The sequence below is a fragment of the Cheilinus undulatus genome, linkage group 22 (genome assembly GCF_018320785.1).
Source record: "Cheilinus undulatus linkage group 22, ASM1832078v1, whole genome shotgun sequence".
NCBI classification, from domain to species: Eukaryota; Metazoa; Chordata; class Actinopteri; order Labriformes; family Labridae; genus Cheilinus; species Cheilinus undulatus.
Window position 1 is genome coordinate 30,564,296 of NC_054886.1, and position 23,795 is coordinate 30,588,090.

Genomic DNA, 23,795 nt, shown 5'->3' on the forward strand with positions numbered 1-23,795 from the left:
GAGTATTGGCCTGTTTTTTCTAAATTAGTTTCAAATGTCAGCCAGGGTTTCAGGTGGTGAAACTATGAAATAAATTGTTATTTAAAGTTCTAAATATGTACTTTACTTCTAATTAGGTAAATGAGTCATCATATTTTAAACCATCAGCCAGGTGGTACAATCTACATCAAACACTTAAAGTTAAGAGCAAATATATTGTGCAGAATTTTATGTAGTATAGGAAAGGCAGTCATTGTCGTCTTAAATGTTAATTTGACAACAAAGAGTTAATAACACATGGAATTAAAATCATCCAAGGAATTTACCCTTGGAACGGCGGTGTTATCTTAAAATGACAGATCTTTGAAATGTTACAGACCACAACCTTGACTCCCATTTCTACATTCTCTCCTCTTTCTTTTTCTTTTTCTTAATAGAAAACCTTCTCTGCCCAGCACACCCACTTCTGAATCAAGAATAGATAAAGTTCTTTCCCATTTAGCCATCATGCCCAAAGGTATGACAACTTTCGCTGAGGAAAATGCCTGTGGTTCAGAAGCAAAAGACATCTTGGACCAGCAGACAGTGAACAAAGGAGTTTCAGTGGAAGAAGAGGTTAAGATTGTCGTGGAAAAGCAAATGGTGACCACAGTTTCAAAATCTGAGTCTCCTGTAAATCAGCCTAATACTGGTGACTCCAAACAAAGGCCGATACCTGACAAGTCTAAAACCCTGATTCAAGAACCTGTGGTGGCACCCAAAGCTACAAAACCAGCCAGAGGTGAAGTTACTGAAGCAAAAGTCTTGGCAGAGGAAGTCTTACCCATGCAGAAACCCACAACACCAGTGAAAACACTGCTTAAACCCACTACCACAGAAAATGTTGAAGGAACAATCGCAAAAGATGGAAGTAAGCCTGCAAAATCAACTCCAGATCTTCAGCCTGCTTTACATAATCTCAAATCTCAGGAATCTGAAACCAAGGTTCAAGAATCTTTAGAGGTGCCAAAAGATGCAGCTTTGGAACAGAAGGATGAAGCAAAAGTTGACAAAGGTGATGATGCAGATGAGTATCATCAAATTAAAGAAGCCAGCCTCATGGAAGTAAAAAATTGTGCTGAGGGCAACAATCAAGAAACAAGGTCAAAGTCTGTACCTGAAAAATCTAAAATAGCTGTCCAGGAACCAGTAGTGGTGTTGAGAGACAATCCCAAAGCCACAGAACCAGCCAAAGGTGCGAAAACTAAAGCAAAAGTCTTGACTTGCAAAACAGGAATTATCTCGCCTACACAGGAACCCAAAACTCAGGTGGATAAGCTGCCTGTCAAAAAACCCACCATGTCCAAGTCTGGGTCTTCTGTTAATCAGCCAAATACTGGTAACTCCAGACAAAGGCCTACACCTGACAAGTCTACAAGTGCGATTCAAGAACCTGTAGTTGCACCCAAGGCTGCAGAATTGGCCAAAGGTGCAGCCACTAAAGCAAAAGTCTTGAATGTGGAAGGAGAGGTTAACATGGTAGTGGGAAAGCAAACATCCACAGTTTCCAAATCTGGGTCTCCTGATGATCCGCCCGATACTGGTGCTTCTAAACAAAGGCCTATACCTGACAAGTCTAAAACTCCAACTCAAGAACCTGTAGTGGCACCCAAAGCTGCAGGACCAGCAAAAGGAGCAAGGACTAGAACACAAGTCTCCACCATGCAGAAAGCAAAAACTCAAGTGGATAAACTGCCTTTTGAAAAACCCACCACCAAGCAAAATATCAAAGGAACAATTGCAAAAGGTGGAAGTAAGCCTGCAAAATCAACTCCAGATCTTCAGCCAGATGAGGATAATCTCAAATCTCAGGAATCTGAAACCAAGGTTCAAGAATCTTTAGATATGCCCAAAGACATGGCTGAAGTTGTTGAGAAAGCTAATTTAGTAGTTTTGGACTCTGAGGATAAAACAAAAGTTCACCAAGCTGATGGTGAACCAGTGGAGCAGGGGGTATTGCAAGTTAAAGATGTTAACTTGGAGGTGCAAGTATCTGCTGAGGGTAAAGAAAAAGGAGTAAGTTTAAACCCTCTAGCAGAAAATTCCTTTGACAGTTCTGGAGACAATCAAACACCAACAGCCGAAGCCCAGTTGACTTTGACACAGGTCCAGGGCAGTGCCCTGTCTGTAGCAGAAGCTACACCACAAGAACCCAAGACCAGGACAGAAGTCTCACCTTCGGGAATCTTAGGTAAAGCTGCTGTGGAGGCAAAGATGCCAGTTAGAGCTGCAAATGGCAAAGACAATGACGAAAGTCCAGGGGCTGTACCTACAAAGTCTAAAACCAAGGTTCAAGCACCTATGGGGGCGCCAAAAAAGAAACCCAAAGCAACAGAACCCACAAAGGTCTTGGCTTGCAAACCAGAGGAAGTTTTAACTACACAGAAACCCCAACTTATGGTGGGCAAGCTGCCTGCGGAAAAAAACAAAGAAAATGTCAAAGAAACCAAAGATAGAAGTAAGCCTTCCAAATCAGCTCCAGATCATCAGTCTAATGTAAAAACACAAAAGTTTCGAGAATCTCAAACTGAGGTTCAGGAACCTTTGGAGTTGCGAGAAGACACAGCTAAAGTTCTTCAGAAAGCAGATGTACCATATTTTGAGCAGAAGGATGAAGGGCAAGTTAACAAAGCAGAAAACGCCCATGGCAATGAGCCAATGGTGCTTGGAGGATCAGAAGTCGCTATGGAGGCTATGGATGTAGGAATTTATGCTGAGGGCAACAGGAAAGAAACATGCTCAGTGACTTTAGCAGAAAATTCAGAAGACAAACTCAAAGAGAGTCAGCCACCAACAGTAGAGATGGAAACCACAGTGATGCAAGCTGGAGAGGCTGCAACTAAAACTGTACAAAAAGGTATGTCTAAAGGCTTTATTGATATTGTCAACAATTTAAATGGAAAAATATAAAAAAAAACAATTTGACAAGTGCTGATCTTAATCTCTGTTATTACTTTTGAAGAATCTTTGACTGCAGAGATGACTCAAGAGGACTCCATATCAACCAAAGATACCACAAAAGCATCCATTCCTCCTGCCAGCAGCGTCTCAGCTGAGTTCCTTTCATCTGTAGAAACTAAACCAACAGTTGCATCTGCCAGCCAGCAGATAACTGCAGCATCTAAACAGAGGTCCTCAGCAGTCACCAGTCAAACTATTGGAGAGATGCTGGAGCACAGCTTGTCTCCGAATGACATCCGTAAGAAATTAAAAGACTATGTGGTTATGACTGTAATGGCCAAATTATCTAAAACTTACATTCTTTTATGTTTTGTCTCTTTTACAGGTTGCTTTCGGCCCCTTGACATCTCATCAGTAGGTTTTGACACAACACTTGCACAACATTTTAATCTACCCATGCTTCACAAATATAGTATGGCCTAATGACTTTATAATGAACAAGCTTCAAGGGCTGAAATAAGTAATTTTATCACCGAAACATCTATCTCCTGCTAGAGGAATTGCCTGAGATGACCCTTTATTGCTTTGTTTTCTTTTACTTTTGTAGGGTTGGCTTCCTAATGGATGTAAGCAAGTGCTCATAAGTTGGCTCCCTACGTGGTACGATGGGTTCTACACAGAGAAAGACATTGCAGATCTGCTTTTTCCATTTGGGTCTCGACAAAAAGCAGTGAAGCTTTACGTTTTTCCTCAGTCACACATGGTAGGCATCTGTTTACAAGTCTTTTCTGTTTGCTTTAGAGTCCTTTGTTTTTGTAGTTTATTTTTCCATGATGAAAAGTCCTAATTCTTTGATGAATATTTTTTTATCTTCAAGTATTTGTTAGATTGCACAGTGTTGAGTCCATGTTTTGATGCTATGCATGCAAGAGAGCCACCATTTGTGGAAACCACCTCCCATATTCATACCAATTACCATCATTTTTTGTGATTGCTGAATTTCATATCATTGTTTTCTAATTTGTTTTTTTGTATTGGAGAGTTGGTGTGTTGAATTTGTTGTTAACCTTTCCTCTTAACTTTGCAAAGCCAGAAGACTGGCCAGATTCCAGTCTGTAATCAGACAGATCCAACTTGCAAAGCTGAAACATTTGTTGCCTGTCAGGGAATAACCAGACCAATAAGCATCAGGAAAAGAGAGTGAGGTTGAAGCTAAGGGCATGGTTTAGTTGTACTACAAGCATGTAAACAAAGGCGACCAGTGAAGGGATAAGGTTGATTCTCCTCCTTTCACATTTCTAATGTTTCTTCATATGTCACACTTCAATGTTTCAGACCATTGAACAAATTTTGATGTTAGACAAGGAAATCTATTCAGCTTTTAGTCATGATTTCAGTTATGACGGGAAAACAAAGCCATCCAAACTTACGTGGTCCTATGTGTAAAAGCAATTGCCCTCCTTGTTAAAGCATGAATTAACTTGGTTTAACTGCATCTTTTGGAAAGCTGAGCTCACTTTCACAAGCCACACCGATGCCTGATTACTGTCCAGACCTGTTGAATCTAGAAATCCCTTAAATAGAACCTGTCTGAAGTGAAGTAGACTTAAAGATCTCAAAAAGCAACACATCATTGCAATTTCTGAAGAAATTCAAGAACAGATGAGAAGCAAAGGCATTAAAATCTGTCTGTGTGGAAAAGGTTTCAAAGCCATTTTAAGGCTTTGTGAGTCCAGCAAACCATGTGAGAGCCATTATCCACAAATGAAGAAAACTTGGAACTATAGAGAACCTTCCCAGGAGTAGCCAGCCTTCCAAAATGACTCCTATAGGGCATTGATGACTCACCCAGGAGGCCACAAAAGAACCCAGAACAACAGCTGAAGAGCTGCAGGCCTTACTTGACTCAGTTAAGGTCAGAGTTCATAATTCAAAAATCAAAGAGTTCCAGGGCCAGAAGACACATCTCGATGATATCCAAGATTTTGGGAACATATTCATGTGGACTGATGAGACAAAAGTTGAACTTTTTGGAAGGCATGCATTCCGATACATCTGGAGTAAAACTAACACATCATTACATATAAAGAAAATCATACCAACAGTTAAATGTGGTGGTAGTGGGATGTTTTCGGGCTGTGTTGCGGTTTCAGGACCTGGATAACTTGCCATATTTGATGGAACCACGAATTCTGCTCTCTACCTGAAAATCCTGAAGGTGAATGTCAGGCCACCAATTTAAGCTCAAGCGCACTGAGCTATGCAGCAGAACAATGACCTGAAACACACCTCTGAATAGCTGAAAAAAAACCCAAAATGACGGTTTAGGGATAGTCTACTCAAAGTCCGGACTCAAATCTGATTGAGATGCTGGCCATTCATGTTCCAAAACCTCTCAGTGTGATTGAATGAAAGCAATTCTACATAGAACAGTGGGCCAATATTAACAACCAGGGTTTGGGGGCCATCTGCGTTTCCAGACAGGGCCAGGTAGATTCGGATGACTTTTTTCCCTTAATACATTCAATCATCATTTAAAAATTACATTTTGTACTTACTCAGGCTATCTTTGGTCGATTAAAATTTATTTGATGATCTAAAACACTGAAAAAATAGGAAATCAGGAAGGGGTAAATACTTTTTCAAAGGAACTGGGGGAAAAAAGCATTGAAAAAACACAGCAAGTGTATAAAAGTAGTTATTTTCTGTTTTCTTTAAGGCCTTTGCCATGATGCCAACAATGGGAAGTGCATTCAGGTTGTTGCAAGAGTCTCTTCAGTATGGCATTTACTTCAGAGGATGGAGGCTCAATTTTGAACTACTACGTAGGCGTTACTCGCCAACCCCGGTAAGTACATAAATGACACGAATGGAGCCTTTTTTAAAAAAATGCTAATATGGTGAGAACGGTTGTGTTTGACATGTAGGTGTGAGTGTAAGCATTGTTTGCCTCGATATGTCGGCCCTACAATTGACTGGTGACCCGTCCAGGGTGCGACCTGCCTCTTGCCCAGTGACACGAGGGATAGGCTTCAGCTTCAATAAGCAGTGTAGAGTCAATAATGAAATAAAAAGTCAAATTATGGGATAAAAGGTAATAATTTTGAAATAAAACGCCTAAATTATAAGATATTAAAATAAGAAAAAGGTCAGTCAGGAGATTAAAGTCACAAATGAGAAAAAAAGTCTACATACTGAGATAGAATATTATAATTCTAAGATTTTAAAGCCAGAATTCTGGCTAAATAGTCAAAATTATGAAAGAAGTTGAAATTATGTAGTGAAAACACCTTAGATGTGACTGTTTAAACTATGCAGGAAGCCCTTTTCACATTGGACTGTTCACCTATGGGTATTATATATAGACAAAATGTTGAAAGCATAGTAGGACATTCAGTATGTACAAGGGGGAAAATGAACGATAAAAACAAATCCATTTAGAGCAGTGTTTCCCAACTTTCTTTAAATATATTTTTTCAGGTAAATTTACGACTTTTTAAACTCTGAAATTCTGATTTAAATTTATTGTAAATAAACAGCTTTATAATCTTTCAAATTAATTAATTAATTAATTAATTAATCTTTTAAAAAGTTGATGTTTTGGCACAAAAAATTGCAGATTCTCTTCAATCTTTTTAACTTTTACATTTTTTCCCTAATAGATTATGTTTCCAATCATGATTTCTTTTTTAAATAAATATATATGTACATTGAATTTTTACTATGTCAGAGCAGACAGGGCTCAAACAATGGTTTCTCCATTCCAACAATGGTTCACAATAATCAAAGATAATACAGGGCCATGCTTTACAACAGCAGTGATAAAAAGTTTTTACCTAAGCCGTTTCTCTGATCTTTTTTTAGGCTGAATTTTATGTTTATCTGAAGAGAGTGCTGAAATGTGTAAGTAACCAATACCACCACACCCACAGAGTTTGGTCAAAGTTTCGAACTTCTTTATTTTTTGTTAGTAAGCAGTATCTAGGTTTTTTTTACAGTGTGCATTTATACATTATTTTACCTCAAATTAATGCCTCAGTTTGAATGTCAATGTCACGTTCTTGGTCCAGTCTACGGTTGACGAGGCTAAGAGAACCGTCCTCATCACCAACATTTTACCAAGGGAAGTCTGGGATCTCAGGCAAGCTCTGAAAGAATTTGCTCCTGTCAGTAACTTCATGCCGCTCCTCAACAAGGTACGAATGAAACAACAAAAACCGCTGTTAAATAAGCTTGAAAGGAGACTTCCTGCCAGTCTTACCCACCACGTACGTGTCCTTGTGTTTTCCAGCTCTTCATAGAGTTTGAGTCCGTTGAAGATGCAGTTCAGTTTGGAGACTGGCACAGTCGCACGGGACGAGCTCGTCATCATCAAGTTATCCTGCTGAAAAAACAGAACGTCAAATGTCAACCAACATGTAAGTCTCTCTTAGAAAGAATAAAGTCATACTCTAGCTGACAGGAGCTAAAGCAAACTTCATTTGATGCCTGCAAAATGGTCTAAAAAGTTGAGACAGGAGCATGTTCACCACTATTACATCCCCTTTTCTGAGGAAATTGAAATCCTAAATCCTGACAGTTTCAGAGTTTAGACCAAGAAGCAGAGCTGCAGTCTTGCACACTCCTCTGTGCTTTCCTTAGAAAGACGGCCACTCTCATTCTCCCTGGCCTAGACCATTTATTTCAACAAATAAAACTACAATTATAAAAATGTGGTAGTCATCATAACCTCATTAAAATTAAAACTATAAATAATAATATGACCACTGATAATATGGTCTCCTCTTCTCTGGCATCCAGGGCTGCCCCTGGCCAAAGTGAGGCCCTAAGCAGATATGAGGCCCCTTAACATCTGTTCCCCTTTTCTTTTATAATTTCCTTATCTAGGCCCAGAAATAATGGTTGCAACCAGCCTCCCCCTGACCACCATTATTTCCCAGTAGCGCAGGTCTTTTTTTTTTTTTTTTTATCGTATTTGAAGACCATATTTAATACATGTCTTTTGATCTTTGAACATTACATGTACATTCTATTACATTTACTTGTTACGTGATTATCAGGAGACCATATGTTTGTAGCAATGGAAAAATGCAGACAAAGCATCATGCGTTTTAAAACAGTGGCTCAATATGTGCTGAAACATAATATTCTGACATGTTTTCTCAGTACATGCATTTCCCCCCCCGCTGAAAAAAAACATCAGATTGAACATGAATTTTTGTGATTTTAATATAGTTTGAAAAAGAATTGCAAATCACTGCATTCTGTTTTAGTCACATTTTAACTATCCCTTTTTTGTTGGAATTGGAGTTTGTTGACATTTTTCCCTATTCTTTTCCTCTTCCAAAGCTCCAGCAGTGAAGACACAAGCTGCTGCATCCCCGGCTGAGGTTGTCTCCAAAACTGCTGAAAATGTCTCCGCTGTCAGGGACGAATGCATAAAGAAACCTGAAGAAAAGCCAACTACTGCAGAAGCTGTTGCAAAGGACAATGCTGCTGAAAGTACAGTAGTGCCCTCCACATCTGAAACCTCAGAAAATCAGCCTGCCACCCAACCAAAAGCTACACCTGAGATATCTGAAGCAAGTGTCAAAGAACCTGTGGCAGAGCTAAAAGGCACTGCAGAGGTCGATAAGATAGAACACAGGCCTGGAACTGAACTGGACAAAGACCCATCAGTTGAAGCCAAGGCTTTAGCCCAGCCACCAACAACTGAACTGTCAGAAAATCAGCCTAGCTCTGACAACTACAGACAAAATCCTGAACCTAACAAATCTGAACCTAGAGACAAAGAACCAATAGTGGGGCTGAAAGACACTGCTGAGGCTGAACATCAATCAGTTGAAGCCAAGTTTTTAGCATCCAAGGAGGAAATGGTCACGGCCACAAAGACTGTGTCTGTGTCATCGAAAACTACACTTTCAGAAAATCAGCCAAGCTCGGACAACTCCAGACAAGATTCTGGACCTGACAAATGTGAACCTTGTGTCAAGGAACCAATAGCAGGGCTAAAAGACACTACCAAGGTTGATAAGTCAGAAACTGGACTGGCTAAAGGCCAATTGGCTGAACCAAAGGTTTTAGCCTTGGAGAAACAAACATTTTCAATTACAAAGAAACCAGAGAAGGCAACGAATAAAAGGACTGCAATGGAAACAAAGAATCTACCTGACCTTCATGGCTCCAAAGTCAAATCTGTACCTGAAATATCTGAAGTCAGTCTCCAAGGTTCTATTGTTGGGCTGAAAGGGACTGTAGATATTGATAAATCTGCTAAAATAAGTAAAACTGCATTCAATAAAAGCCACCTGATCAAAGAAAAGGTCTTTGCTTCCAAAGCAGCAGTCTCAACCATGCAGAAACTCAATATTCCTGTAAAACAGATGGCAACTAAAGAGGCTTTACCAAATGAAGAGACTGCAGAAGCTATGAGTGCACCCTGTAAATCTGAAGCTTCAGGAAATCTGCGAGATACCAGAGACGTCAGAGAGAAGCCTAAACCTGGAAACTCTGAAAGCAGTGTTAAAGCTCCTGAAGTTGAGTTGAAAGACCACGTAGAAGGCCCATCCATTCAAGAGCAGATCCTCTCTCCCCAAGCAGAAATGGTCTCAGCTTTGCAGAAACCTGACACCCACATGGATGAGCTCGACAAGTCTGGAGCTGAAACAGCTGCAGAAGACTCAAGTGTACATTCAAGACCTGCAGATTCAGAAAATCAGTCACATAGAGAAAATTTGAAACTCAAACAAAATGAAACCAAGACTCAAGAATCTGTGGAGGAGCCTAAAGACACAGACACCATAGCTGAAAAAGCAGATATAACAGTCACCGAACACAAAGATCAAGGAAAAACTGACAAAGCTGATGAAGCAGATGAACCTATGGAGCTTAGGGTATCAGGAGTTCATGTTGTAGAGCCGGTGGAAGAGGGAATTTGTGTTGAGGGCAAAGAGAAAGAAATAAAGTCAGGGACTGAACTAGAAAATCCTGCAGACAAACCCAGAGAGAGTCAAACCCAAACAGATGAGACAGAAGCCTCTGTTAAAGCTCTGTCACAGGTCCAACCAAGCACCCTGTCAGAACCAGAATCTACAACTCAAGAACCCAAGGAGACAGGAGCTCCACAAAGGCAACCACAGGCTGCAGGGAGCACAAAAGAAACGGCTGTGGAGGCAGAGATGCCGAGTACAGGGGCTGAGACAACAACACAAAGAGGTATCTCTTAAACATTTTTAAATGATACATGACAAAACGTATGCTTCTATTGTCAACTGGAAAGACCAAAACCAGGATTACATGCCTGTCTGTGCAAGTTTTCTGACAAACACATTTTCTAAGGACGTTACTCAACAAAACAGAGAAATTATCCATAAAGGTTTTTTTGTAAAGAAGGTATATAAAAAGATGTAACATTTGAAAAAGATGATAAATAGTAATACATTTACAAGGCACATTTAATTACTGGAATAAGGTCTCAAATTTACAAGATACATGTCTTAGAATAATGAGATTATATTAATAGATTAACGAGATAAGAGTTGTGTATTCACTGGAATAAAGCCACAAAATAACAAGATTAATGTATAAAATTAATAAGATTAAATCAATGAATTTTCCAGGAAAAAAAATGTGTTTGGATTAAAAACCCAAAATTACAAGACTAATGCCCCTAATAAATTGGATTAAAGTTACGGATTATGACATTAAAATCCTAAATTTACATGAGTAATATCTTTAAGAAACTGTGTAAAGGTAATACATTCTCAATACTAAATTTATTAATTTAAAGGTATAAAATTACAAATTTAAAGGATGTATATCTTGTTTAAGTGAGATTAAGGATATGAATTTGTGAGATTAAAGTCATGCAGTTTAAGGAGTAATGTCTAAACTTACTGAGATAAAGGTCATAGATTCATTAGATTGGGGTTGTAAACTTCAGAGATCGATGTCTTAAACTACTGACACAAAGGTCATCGATTCATTAGATCCATTAGAGATAGATGTCTTAAAATACTGAGATAAAGGTCATAGATTTATGAGATTGGGGTTGTAAACTTCAGAGATTGATGTCTTAAATTACTAAGATGAATTGCCTGGTTTTTTTTGTAATTTGAGATTCTTTATTGTTTCTTTCATCCAGACTTCGCAGAATCAGTCACTCACAGCAGGCTGACTTTTGGGGACAGGATTGAAAAGCATTTGACCAGGACAAAAATAGGTAGAAAACTCAGGAAGTAGATTTTATGCAAAAGGCCTACATGTTACAATAATTACCTTTCCTTCTTTTATTTGCTTTTCTTTCACAGAATCCCTCAAATGTAAACCTGGAACTTCACCAAAAGTAGGTGACCTTAACGCCTCCAATTTATGTGCATTTGTTTTGAATGTTGATATTGCGGCTGTTTTAAACTTTTTTAAGAGTCAGTCAGAGCTGTAATCCTTTTTAAATTCTTAAACTTTCAGTTTATTTATTCACACGTTACAACCACTGTGAGACTGAACAGAAGGCTTTTAAAAATGAGATAGCTAAAAATCATCTCTTGTTTTCCCAGAATGCCTCTGGGCATTAGACTCATTTGCACCATGAGTGAAGTTACTGACTCAGTTAGACATCCTGACTGTGGGGATCATCCTTAACATGACAAAGAAGATGTACTGAACTCTGGAAGACTGCTTTCTGGGCACAAAGCACCTTCTGGCCTTTCTATATCAGACAGAACAGTTGAAGGTTAAAAAAACAAGTTGTAGTAACATTAAAATCCCAAAAGGCTTTCCTCCAAATAAACAGTTATTCTTTATAGTGAGCGTACTTCAAGTCAGGGTTAGGGTTAGCGTAGTTCAAGTCTAAACATTCTGCTCTCTTGACTGTTCGTCCATACTTAGCATAGTCCTCTAATTTCTTTTGTCTCACGCTGACATAGTTGCTCATCACCTGGCTCTCTGACGATGGCTCCTTCACAGAGGAAGACTTCATCGAGCTGCTTACCCCATTTGGTTATCGGCACAAAGACCACAACATCTACGTTGTCCCTCAGGCTTGTTTGGTATGTACAGTTTGTTAACTGTCCTCTATCCCACTGAAACATGCTACAGACACTTGGATTTAAGTGGTGACACATCTCTGTTTCTGATCTTTTAGGCCTTTGTTCTGATGCCAACAGCAAGTAGTGTGTTTGATGTAATCAGAGCCAACAAATGGGACCCTGCTATTTTGAAAGGGTCTGTACTGCACTTCTTTTCCATAAACGACACCATTTCAATGAACCCGGTAAGCATTTTTGTAAAACAGTATTTTAGAAATAGCATATGCAGTTTCTTGCTCATCTTTTGATACATAAATGTTTTAATTATGCTATGTATTTTATTCATATTTTCTGGGTCCATGGGTGAAGGGAGCCAGCCTTGTCTAACTTTGTATTTAGCCAATATAAAATTTTGTGTTGTCCTGAGGGCCGTGGGAAACTATGTATGACCGGGTCTTCACCTCACATGGACCTCTGTGCTGTCTTGAATGTTTATAAATAAGAAATAATTTCTGGGGCCCAGCCAAATGGAGGAAGTCAGGAAAGTCATGGTCCGTTGTCAAGTTACATTGCGATAACCATATTTAATATGAATAAAAATGGGTACAAATTGGTAAAATTGGTTCAAAGATGCAAAGAATTCGACAAAAGGAGAAAAATGGGTGAAAAAAGTGAGAAGCAGGTGAATATTGGCTAGAAATGAGCTATTAAAGGCTAAAAAATGGGGAAATGGTCAGAAAATGTTGAAAAGGTGTTAAGAAGAGGCAGAAATGGGTCAAAAGTGGTGAAAAAAAGTCCAAACAGGCACCAATTGGATAACAGTGGCAAAACTGGGTTATAATTGGCAAAAATAGAGTCAAAGAGGCAAAAACGTGGAAATAAGGGGGAAATGGGCAGAAAATGATGACAAATTGTTAAAAATTGGCCAAAAATGGGTTATTGATGGCAACAAAGGGGCAATAAATGGTTGGAAAGTGTTGATTAAGTGGCATAGAGTTGAAACAGGAAAAATAGGTTCAAAGACGCAAATCATTTTAATAAAAGAGGGAAATGGGCAGAAAATTGTGAGAAGTGGTTAATAAGTGGCAGAAATGGGTCAAAAGTGGTAAAAATAGGTCCAAATAGGCACAAAATTGTATTATAAAGGGGGAAATAGTGGAAAATGGTGAGAAGTGGTTAAAAATGGGCCCCAATTGGATAACAGTGGAAAACTGGTTTAAAATTGTCAAAGATAGATTCAGAGGGAAAAAAAGAAATTAAATGGGAAATGGGTGGGAAGTGGTGAGAAAAAGTAAAAAAAAAAAAAAAAGGTTTTAAATGACAAAAAGGTCAGAAAATGGTGTCAAGCACTGATTAAGTGGCAATAATGGGTTAAAAGAGGCAAAAAATTACAATCAAAGAGGGGAATTGGGCAGAATGTGGTGAGAAGTGGTTAAAAGTTTGCCAAAAATGGGTTACTAATGGCAAAAAGAGGCAAAAATGGTCAGAAAATAGTGAAAAGTGGTTTAAAAGCAGTTAATATTTGACGGAACAAATGTGGGTAGCTAAAGTAGTGAATAGGGTTAAACAGTCGCAGAATTGGTTAAAAGAGGCATAAGTTGGTTTAATGGGGAAACAAATTTGGCAAAAATAGGCAAAACCTGTGATCAAAGCAGTTAAAAAGAGGCATTAATGAATGATTTGAATATCAGAACTTACTAATAGATTCAAACACTTTTCAGCCCTGAAGTAAAGTAACAATTAGCCAGGGTCAAACACACATGCATTAACATCATCACCACTGGGGAGGGCCCATTCTCAGGGTTTTTCACAAATGCACATTGACTCTGGAGGGTTTTTTATGGCTAACTGGTGCATTTCAGAACATTTTCACTGTGTTTCATATCAACCTGTTCTCACTTTTCTGTTGTAGTTCTGGTTCTATAAATCCCTGATGGAGCTGTTGAGATATGTAAGTTATACACACCTATTTTTCTTTTTTAACAAACAACTTCATATGTTGTTAGTTACCGAAAATTTACATTTGTTAAGTTTCTGTTCAACCCATATCTTCTTCTCAACTTAATATATGTATATTGTTCTAAAACAGCTTCTCTTCAGAAGCATCTGCTAGTTCTGTATTGGGTCTTCAACATAAAAAAAAGTTAAATCAGATCCAATATCTCTTGATAAAGGTTTAAAACATAAAGGAAACTGTCAAAGAGAGTCTTTTACTTGAAAAAAAAGTCTAGAGTAATTTATTATGGTTATTCATTGTTTACATTTACTTCTCTTTCTGTTAAACTAATGGTTAGATGTTGATTTCCTTTCTTGATATAGTTTATGAAGAAGGACAACGGCATGTTAATCTTCATCAGAGACATTTCACCGGCTGAGACCAGGGAACTCAGAGAGGCTCTGAATAAGATCGGCGCTGTCAAAAACTTCCTGCCTCTGCTCAACAAGGTAGAAATGTGCACACTATTATAATGTTTATGTGCAAAAATTAACGCTAGTGTCACTGGTGATGTGTGTGTGTTTCAGGTTTTTATAGAGTTCAAGACCGTTTGCGCTGCTGATCGGCTAGGAGTGTGGTACAGTCTTCTGAAACAACCACCTGGCTACAGAATCCAGAGGCTGAGCATACCATACACCACGATCATAGCGCCACGTAAGTTTGTCAGCGGAATTAAAAGTAAACTTGGATTTCAGGATGTTTCGTTATTTTATAAAATGTGTCAACAACTTCATATTTATCTCTGCTAACCTCATCAGAACAAGTTAGCCTTTTGAAGTGGACTGAAATTTTCAGACGAAAATATGTTGGTGTCTGTACAAGGATCAATAGCAAGCAAAATATCAGAATACAATGCTGCATTGATTGGCCTAATCAGTCTCTGTATTCTATTCAACCAGTGGTTCCAGTCACACGTTTACAATGGAATCCCCCAGGGTCCAATCCTAGGGCCACTTCAGTTTACATGATATAATACACTGTACTGATTTAGAGTTCATTATTAGCGAGAGCAGATATGATCTTTTTTTTTTGCTGATATTTACAACCAATAGATAAGCTGTAAATTTCAGCCTAAAAGGGCCTTGAACATCAGCCTGTATTGACAGTGAATATCAGCCTTTATTAGCTGTGAATGTAAGCTTAAATTGGCTGCTTCTAGAAGCCTTTATTGACTGTAAATATTGACGTATATCATCGGTAGATATGAGCCTATATGAGGTTATGTGTCAGACTTAATCATTTTTGAATATCTGCCAATATCAGCCATAAATATCAGCTTATTTTGGCTGTAGAAAAGAGCCTATATTGTCTCTTAGTATTGGCCTATATCATCTCTTAATATTGGCCTATACCGTCTCTCAGTATTGGCCTATATGGTCTCAATATAGGCCTATATCATCTCTTAGTATTGGCCTATATCATCTCTTAGTATTGGCCTATATCAGCTCTTAGTATAGGCCTATATCATCTCTTAGTATTGGCCTATATCATCTCTTTATATTGGCCTTTATCGTCTCTTAGTATTGGCCTATATCATCTCTTAGTATTGGTCTATATCAGCTCTTAGTATAGGCCTATATTAGCTCTTAGTATTGGCCTATATCGTCTCTTAGTATTGGCCTATATCAGCTCTTAGTATAGGCCTATATGGTCTCTTAGTCTTGGCCTACATCGTCTCTTAGTATTGGCCTATATCATCTCTTAGTCTTGGCCTATATCAGCTCTTAGTATTGGCCTATATCGTCTCTTAGTATTGGCCTATATTGTCTCTTAGTATAGGCCTATATGGTCTCTTAGTCTTGGCCTACATCGTCTCTTAGTATTGGCCTATATCATCTCTTAGTCTTGGCCTATATCAGCTCTTAGTATTGGCCTATATCGTCTCTTAGTATTGGCCTATATTGTCTCTTAGTATAGGCCTATATTGTCTCTTAGTATAGGCCTATATCGTCTCTTAGTATTGGCCTATATCGTCTCTTAGTCTTGGCCTATATCATCTCTTAGTCTTGGCCTATAACGTCTCTTAGTCTTGGCCTATATCGTCCCTCAGTATTGGCCTATATCAGCTCTTTGTATTAGCCAAAGTCATCTGTAAATCAATCAATCAGTTTAGTAATTCTTTAGCACTTTTGATAAAAAATGATGTAGCACAAACACACAAAATCATTTAAAAAAATAGATGACTCCTCACTACTTAGCACTTCTCCCACCCCAACCCCGTCTTCTCTTCTTCACCCTGTAATCTAATACAATAATGGCAAGTATGTCATAAAGTGCTTTGAGTACTCAGACAACTAGAAAAGCACTACACTATCTCAAATCCATTTACCAAGTCCATTTTATATCATGAGTAATGGATTCAGTAAGAGCAGGGACTTGCATACTAAGGAAATGCCATCTCAAAATTCTAAATGCCAGCCTATATCAGCTGTAAGTATTGGCATATCTCTGCAGTAAATATCAGCATAAACAAGCTGTGAATATGGGCCTATAATGTCTCAAATTTACATCTGAACTTCCTATTTCAATATCGGTATTGACTAAAATGAATCTTTCATTAACTGGCATATCAGATTTTGGCAACACCCAATATTGTGTATCCCTACTTAAGAGACTGGCTGTTTTGCATAGATATGAATATGGTGTACCTTAGTATTTCGGCTTTATCTTAGGTGAGCCTTGGGCAAAAAAAGTTTGAAACCACTGTCATGTAGTTTTTAATAAAAACAGTGGATACAGGTGCTTGTGCTTGAGTTCTCAGATCATCAGAACTGAAGATGCCTTTTGAGAGACAAAATGTCTTCAAGAACCCTAACCCAGTCCAGTGTCCCATTTGGAACAAGATTTGGCTAACAGTGACCTTTTGGGACAAGTGCAAATACTATTACACCTCTCCCATTCCACAGTCCTCAAGTGAGTTTGTCTTTTTATTTGTACAGCACCATGTATGCCAGGGAACTCTCTACCAGACAGCAAGGATGTCATTGAAGGGGCAGCAATCCCATCAGTAAAAACCGTTGTTCCACGATGCAGCGTTTCGCCATTTTGGATCACTTTTAGAAATAGTCCCTTCGTGTTCCCAACCATTTCTCCTTGGTTCATCATCCCAGGCAAGAATTTTCCTTTTTCATCATGTTGTTGATGCCAGATATACCATATGACATATTCAGAAGAATCAGTGATGAGATGGCTGATTGTGTCTCTGTTATCTTTTCCCACCTAGATTATTTGACTGTCAGAATCGCGTATGACATCATGGTAAGTTGGATTCTGACTATAACTTAAACAAAATTTATTGCGTACCAGCAGTTGTAAATAGTCCTCCTTATTCCCTTTCTTGCCTTATTATCCAAACTCACAATTAGCTAAAATAAAATAGCCAGTATAATCAGACGGGTGGTGGGGTCTGCCCTGGTGTCCCCTATGTTTGGGAAGCACTGAAGTTACTCAGAGCCTTAACAACAGATTATTTTGGTTGGCAATGTTCTGTGACTTTTAGGATCTCTGCATGTCAACCAGTTAGGAATCATCTTTCCTATTTTTTACTCTTTGTTTCTACTGTACATCTTCCTTGGAAATTACAATTTATCTACTTTTCCTTTTCCCATAATTTACTGTGTTAACATTCAACTGCAAAATGTACCATAGTAAATGGACTTTAAGTCCACAACAAAAATCTCTGAAGTTGGGCTTCTTATTTTATTTAGAAGGCCAGTCGTCAAGGAACAATCACAACAATCATGTTGACTGGTTTGCCAGAAGATGGCTACCGGCATGAGGATGTGGCGAGGCTGGTGTGGCCATACTTCCTCAAACAGACCCTTCAATCCCTGTACTACAACGTGACAGTCTTACCACTACAGAGAAGGGTAAGAAGGAGAAAAAAAACATTGTGGGCTGACACAGAATAAAGCTGCCACAGTTTTCGAGATCGTTACAATCACCTGAACAAAACTGTATTTCCCATTTTCACCTCTAGGCCTTTGTGTTCTTTCCTAATTGGACCATCTGCTGCGATTTTGTCAAAGCTCACATCAATATGCCAGTATTCCTCAAAGGATGCAAAATTGGTGTCCACTTCATTTTGCAAAACATGAATCCTGAATCCAGTGAGGTATGGACACTTGAAAAGAAAAGCACCCAACAGGGGCATTTAATGAAAATTTCAACATTGTTAAGTACAAAATGTCCATAAAGATCTATGTTCAATTTGTTGGAAGCATCTGTAAAAATCTGTGGGCCTTGTTGCAGGAACTGATGTACAGAAGCCTGATGAAGTGGAGCAATGCTGTAAGTCACTGAATAATTACCTTGTAAAAGCAGCTGTGTTTCCATCTCTGGTGTAAAATGATAGCTTCTTTCCTTTACTTCAGGGAGTTCCTGATCCAACAAATCTGGAGGAGCGTCTTCTTTGTGTGGAGGTCTCCGAGGTGTCTCTGGATGTCATCAGATTTGTCATAGAAATGGTGGCATCCATCACGACTTTTGTCAATTTCCTGCCACTTGCTAACAGGGTAAACACAAACCTCGATCTCACGCTCAAATCTTTTCGCTCATTTCAGTAAGTAATTTCAAGACCTGAAAACCCCAAATCAACAATTCTGGATCATTTGGTGTAAGAGTTACAAATAATAGGTCCAAAAAGTTTCTGATTTTCCAGAGCAGATTGCATTAATTAACAACAATGTACAAAGCTGATATACTGTATGGCTGAAGTATACACTGTAAAAAATATATATTTTAGTGTGTAGTTGTCTCAGTGATTTGACGCCAAATGGTGTCGCAAGGCACGTCTAGGTGTGCGGTGTGAGTTTGAACAACCATGCATTAATACTACAACCATACGTCAACTAAAGATACGGTCAGACATGTGAAATAAGTAATTTTTCTTGGATAGGAATGTTGTGCCTTGAGATTTTGGCTTGATCTGAGGTGTGCCTTGGGAAAACATTTGAAAATTAACTTTGCATTTAACAAAGACAACTCAAACATACATGTCATGTTTTAGCCATTATGCTTTAAGTCTAAAACTGTAATTGCTTGCAAATTTCATCATTCCCTTACATTTTCTCATTCTTCTCTTTTTCCTTGATTGTCATTCTTAATCAGATTTGCATTGAAATGACTGACGCCAGCGGTGTTGCCAAAGTGATGGAGAAATACAATGATTTCTCCCCAAATGCTTTCACTGAAGACCCGGATTGGTATGCATAGAAATCATTTGTATAAAAAGGGTTTAAACTAGTTATACAATAACTTGTTATTAGAATGGGTTGCCTCTCCATGTGTTTTATTTTTTCCAAACCACCCATCCTCATTCCTGAACTGATTAACAACTCGTTTTTCTCTCTTTAGGAGAAAAGTCCGAAAATTTGAGACGTGAGTGTTTCTCTTTTTTTATCCATATTTGTTTGATTGATTGATATAGCTTTATCTGCAGAAATGAGATGAGGATGTGTGTAGCCTTTACTTTACAAGTTGAGGACTAATCTTAAGTACTAAACCTCAAAAACACTGTAAAGTGTTAGAAATAAGGGATCAACAGCATTTCATCCTATCTCCATAACAATCGAAATACATTTGGCCTCGTTGTACAAAAAATGCTTCTGTCATTGATGTTAATTGATCCCTTTATTGTAAATTTTAGTTTGGAGAGCCTCAAGCGGCGCCTGCAAGATTCTGGGGAGACTTTGATCAACCTCGACATGATGGACAAGATTCCTGGTAAAGACATGCGCCCTGAGATTGACGAGAGCATGCTCAAAGCCATCACAGTAACGGTGGGCCAACAAAGACTTGTTCAAAGAGGCAGCTCTGTGAGCGCAGAAAAACAGGTGAGGCTTGGTTCTTAAATCCATCGCAACCTAAGACTCTTCATGTGCCAAAGTTGTGCTACTGAATTACTTGGCCTTATTTCTAGAAAGTACAGCAGATTCTTTTTTGCAAGTTTTAATTTTCAGTTGTTTTGTCATTATGCCCAGCATCACAGGAAGTACTCAGCAAAAACACAAATGTGTTTTAATCTGCTGAGAAATTTGTTAAAGTCTGGGCTAATGTTGTGACCATGACTTTTAAAACAAATCATGGATTTACCTGGATCCCTCATGGCTGTTTCAGACTGGGTGCGTGGCAGCTGTGGCTCGGTAGCACCATGGCTTGAGCAGACAAGCCACAGCTGTCATGCAGCAAACATGCACCCAGTCTGAAATCGATGCAATAGATTGCAGTCATCCTAATCATCTTTGTGTCTTATTTTATCCTGATAAAATAACAAATTCAGAGTTTCAGTGACCAATTATTTCTTTTTCCAGGATCAGGCTGATTTCACAGAGGACGGCATCTTTTCAAATGTTTATGATTTTGACATCCCAAGTTTTAATGAGGATGAATTTGTCACTGTTGATGAAGTTTATGGTGACATTGAAGGCACAAGCCCCAAGTCTCAACACTACTCCTCGTCATCCAAGCACACCTCAAGAGAGGGAAGCAGGAGTCAGTGCTCTGGTGCGTTGTCTTCTCACCAGCGCACCTTGTCAAGGTCATCAAGAGGCTACAGCAGGTTATATTCATCCTCGTCATCATCATCAAAGTCAACTAAAGCTTATAGATCCTCAAGCTCAAGCACCCACTCGAAAAACTCTAAATACAGCAATGTCACTGTCACATCCTCATCCTCTACCAGTTCCAGGAGGGCGATCTCCCCTTCTCCTCCAATGTCGACTAAAACTTCTTCCCCCCTTCAACAAAATCTCCAAAGTTCTGCACCCAAACTAACTGGATCGAAAGAAGGCCAGGTTGTGGGCAGTGACAAAGATGAAGACAGTTCCCAGACTGCAGAGAACAATGAAATGGACATTAAAGGTCTTTACCAGATACAAGACAGTGTTACCAAAGATCAATCAGCTACAAGCCAAACAAACAGTGGTATAGCCCAAGGAGACTGTTCCTCTTCAGTGCAGCTTTCTGAGGAAGATTCATCTCAGGCAGTAGATTCCATGAACAATGAACCAAAGACCACAGAACCAAAGACAGAGACTCAAAACGAGCAACCAGTGTCAGAGAAAGGGGAGGCCATGGCTGGAAAAAATGGTGGGCCTTTAAGAAGGAGCGATCGAACAGGGAAAGCATCCAAAAGTGAAATGAAGGAGGAATCACCAAAGAAGCAAGACGAAAAAAATATAAACTATGAGACAAGGAAAAAGACAGACACCACTACAGCCGAAGAGCTCACCGAGGAGGCAATAGTAGATTCTTTTAAAGAGGAACCAGCTGAAGAACAAGTGACAGCCAGACAAAGTTATGGCAGAAGAAGAAGTGCAAGAGGAAAGACAGAGGAAAATGAGAGAAAAGACCCTTTGGATGATGAATTGGCCAGTAATGAGCCAACAATCACAACCAGATCAACCACAGGAAGAAGGGGGAGAACAACTGAGGATGTTTTGAATGAGACAACAGAGGAAAAGAGCACACCAACAACAAGACAAACTTCAGCCAGACAGTCCCGGAACAGGGACAAAACACCAAAGACTGAAGAGAAAACCCTTCAGAAAGAGAAGACACCAATAAAGAAGAGTGAGGACGTTGCAACCCATGAATTACCAGAATCTGCGAAGACTAAAACAGCCATCAGTGAACCATCAATCACCACAAGATCAACCAGGGGAAGAAGGGGAGGAACTGCTGAGGATTCTTTAAATGAGACAACAAAGAAGCCAACAAGAAGGAGTCTCAAGAAGCAGTCTCTCAGCCAGGAGGAATCAGAGGTTGGCCTGAACCGAGAGGTAAAGATCCAGATTCAATCATATGTATTTTTAAGGGGAAATAACGGTAAGAATTTAAAAACCTTCAAAAGTCCTGTAACTCTGATTCTCAAGTTGTGTTTTGATTTTTAGACTTTTGTGACTTCAGAAAAAGCTGACTGTGGCAATGAAGACAAACTGGAGGAGGATCAACCAAAGAAAATTTTGAGATCTACAAAACGCAAATATGATGATGATGATGCAGGTACCTGTTACCCTCAAATTCCACATACTCTACGTTTGCTGGATTGTGCATGTAGCAGACCAGAGCTTGATCTGAGACTGACTAGAAAAGAATTGACATACTCTGGTGTGAGCTTTGTGTTCAGATCACTACAGAGTATGTGGAATTTGAGGGTTATATACATTACCTTTCCTTTGATTTAGTTTGATAAACCGTGTTTTTCAAAAATACACACGCATTATGAATTTGATGCCTACAACACGTTCTGAAAAGTTCGGACGGGGCAAAAAAAGACTGGAGAAGTTGTGGAATGTTTGGAAAAACCTTGGAAAATCCACAGGTAAGAAAGTCATGTGGTAACAGGGGATACTTGTACCATGATTGGGTAAAAAAGAAGCACTCCTGGAAGGCTCAGTCTTTCCAGCCAACAATGGCATGAGGTCCTCCACTTTGTGTAAGACTGCATGGGCAAACATTCTGACAGTTTATGGAGAACTACCCTCAACAAGAAACTCCAAGGAATGAAGAGATCTCACCATCCAGAGTCTATAAAATCATCAAGAGAATCTGAAAAAATAGCTGCATGTATAAGGGGCAACGCCAACACTGAACATCTGTGGCCTTGAACCCCTAAGGCAGCATTATTCTGTGATGGATACCACAGCAGCCTCGGCTTTGCAACACTTCAGAAAACCTTTGTCAGTCAGTACTGACAACGAGACAAACTCCAGCCAGACAGTCCCGGAACAGGGACAAAACACCAAAGACTGTCAGGCACTGTCAACTTCTCTGGGCCTGAGCTCATCTGAGACGGACTGACCTAAGTTGAAAAGTGTGCTGTGGTCTGACGAGGCAACATTTAAAGTTCTTTTTGGAAACAGTGGCTGCTGACACCCCTTGGCTAAAGAGGAAAAGGACCATTCAGATAGTTATTAAGGCAAAGTTCAAAAGCCATTATCGTTGATAAAGTGGGGGTATATTAGTGCCCATGGCAGGGGTAACTTGCACATCTGTAATGGCAAACTTCACAGCAAAACCTCACACAGCTGAGCAACTTAAGATGCACATCAATCAAGAGTGGGAAAGAATTCCACTTTCAACTTATCAACAAATGAGTGTCTTCAGTCCCTGGCCCAGTGGAAGAAGAAATGTGATCCAGCCCGGTGGTAAAAATGCTCCAGTCCCAACTTTCTTGAAGCGTGTTGCAGGCATCAAATTTAGAACATGTCCTGACTTTTTTTGGAATTCAGATTTGTGTGCTCACTACTGTTCTTTTTAAACTTCGTGGTATTAGATGAGGTGAAAGGTGTAGAGAAAAAGGGGGCTTCAACACCAAGGACAAGATGCCAGCCTGAAAAGAGGACCAGACAGATGCCGGGTAACACATATACATACATATAATTTTATTTCTAGAACCTTGAAAAGAAATGTAACATAAAGAAGGTTTTGCTTTAATGTTTTCAAGCTTTGGAACCCTTTTCATTTCTGATGTTCTCTCCACACATTCATCATCTTTTGTAACAGTAAGAAAATCTCTCAGAGGGAAAAATGTGGGTTCAAAAGCGGAACAAGAAGACAAAAAAGCACCAACAGATGAGCCACCTTCCTCTTCACCCAAAGCCTCCTCATCATTGAGCAAAGGTCCATCTAAGCTGTCAACTGACCGCAAGCTAGAAGTCCAGCGGCCAAAATCAGTGAGAAGAGCCAACAAAGACCAGACACCTAAGGGATGTGTGAAGGAAGAAGGGCCGGGGAAGGACAAAAGAAGCAGGGCTGATGTTAAGGGTACAGTGAAATATAAGAGGCCAAGTTATGTTCACTAGAGCAGAACTATTTTTGCAGGTTTTTTGGCTCAACAAAAGAAGACCTAA

At 39.2% G+C, this 23,795-nt stretch overlaps 1 protein-coding gene across 2 annotated transcripts in view; it reads left to right on the forward strand.

Moving 5' to 3' along the window:
• Positions 1-23,795, forward strand: part of LOC121504596 — a 60,059-nt gene that overhangs the window by 28,634 nt on the left and 7,630 nt on the right. For both annotated transcript variants that reach the window (XM_041779520.1, XM_041779521.1), the window contains 29 exons: positions 417-2,875; positions 2,981-3,217; positions 3,305-3,333; positions 3,527-3,682; positions 5,639-5,767; positions 6,784-6,822; positions 6,990-7,115; positions 7,211-7,337; positions 8,269-10,134; positions 11,063-11,140; positions 11,229-11,263; positions 11,844-11,966; positions 12,062-12,190; positions 13,858-13,896; positions 14,265-14,390; positions 14,469-14,595; positions 16,881-17,051; positions 17,165-17,199; positions 17,649-17,810; positions 17,921-18,055; positions 18,193-18,231; positions 18,315-18,455; positions 19,051-19,145; positions 19,297-19,320; positions 19,589-19,775; positions 20,253-21,722; positions 21,834-21,945; positions 23,219-23,302; positions 23,449-23,709. In XM_041779520.1, the coding sequence (XP_041635454.1) occupies positions 417-2,875; positions 2,981-3,217; positions 3,305-3,333; positions 3,527-3,682; positions 5,639-5,767; positions 6,784-6,822; positions 6,990-7,115; positions 7,211-7,337; positions 8,269-10,134; positions 11,063-11,140; positions 11,229-11,263; positions 11,844-11,966; positions 12,062-12,190; positions 13,858-13,896; positions 14,265-14,390; positions 14,469-14,595; positions 16,881-17,051; positions 17,165-17,199; positions 17,649-17,810; positions 17,921-18,055; positions 18,193-18,231; positions 18,315-18,455; positions 19,051-19,145; positions 19,297-19,320; positions 19,589-19,775; positions 20,253-21,722; positions 21,834-21,945; positions 23,219-23,302; positions 23,449-23,709 (8,741 nt within the window). The remainder of the gene's footprint in view (positions 1-416; positions 2,876-2,980; positions 3,218-3,304; positions 3,334-3,526; positions 3,683-5,638; positions 5,768-6,783; positions 6,823-6,989; positions 7,116-7,210; positions 7,338-8,268; positions 10,135-11,062; positions 11,141-11,228; positions 11,264-11,843; positions 11,967-12,061; positions 12,191-13,857; positions 13,897-14,264; positions 14,391-14,468; positions 14,596-16,880; positions 17,052-17,164; positions 17,200-17,648; positions 17,811-17,920; positions 18,056-18,192; positions 18,232-18,314; positions 18,456-19,050; positions 19,146-19,296; positions 19,321-19,588; positions 19,776-20,252; positions 21,723-21,833; positions 21,946-23,218; positions 23,303-23,448; positions 23,710-23,795) is intronic.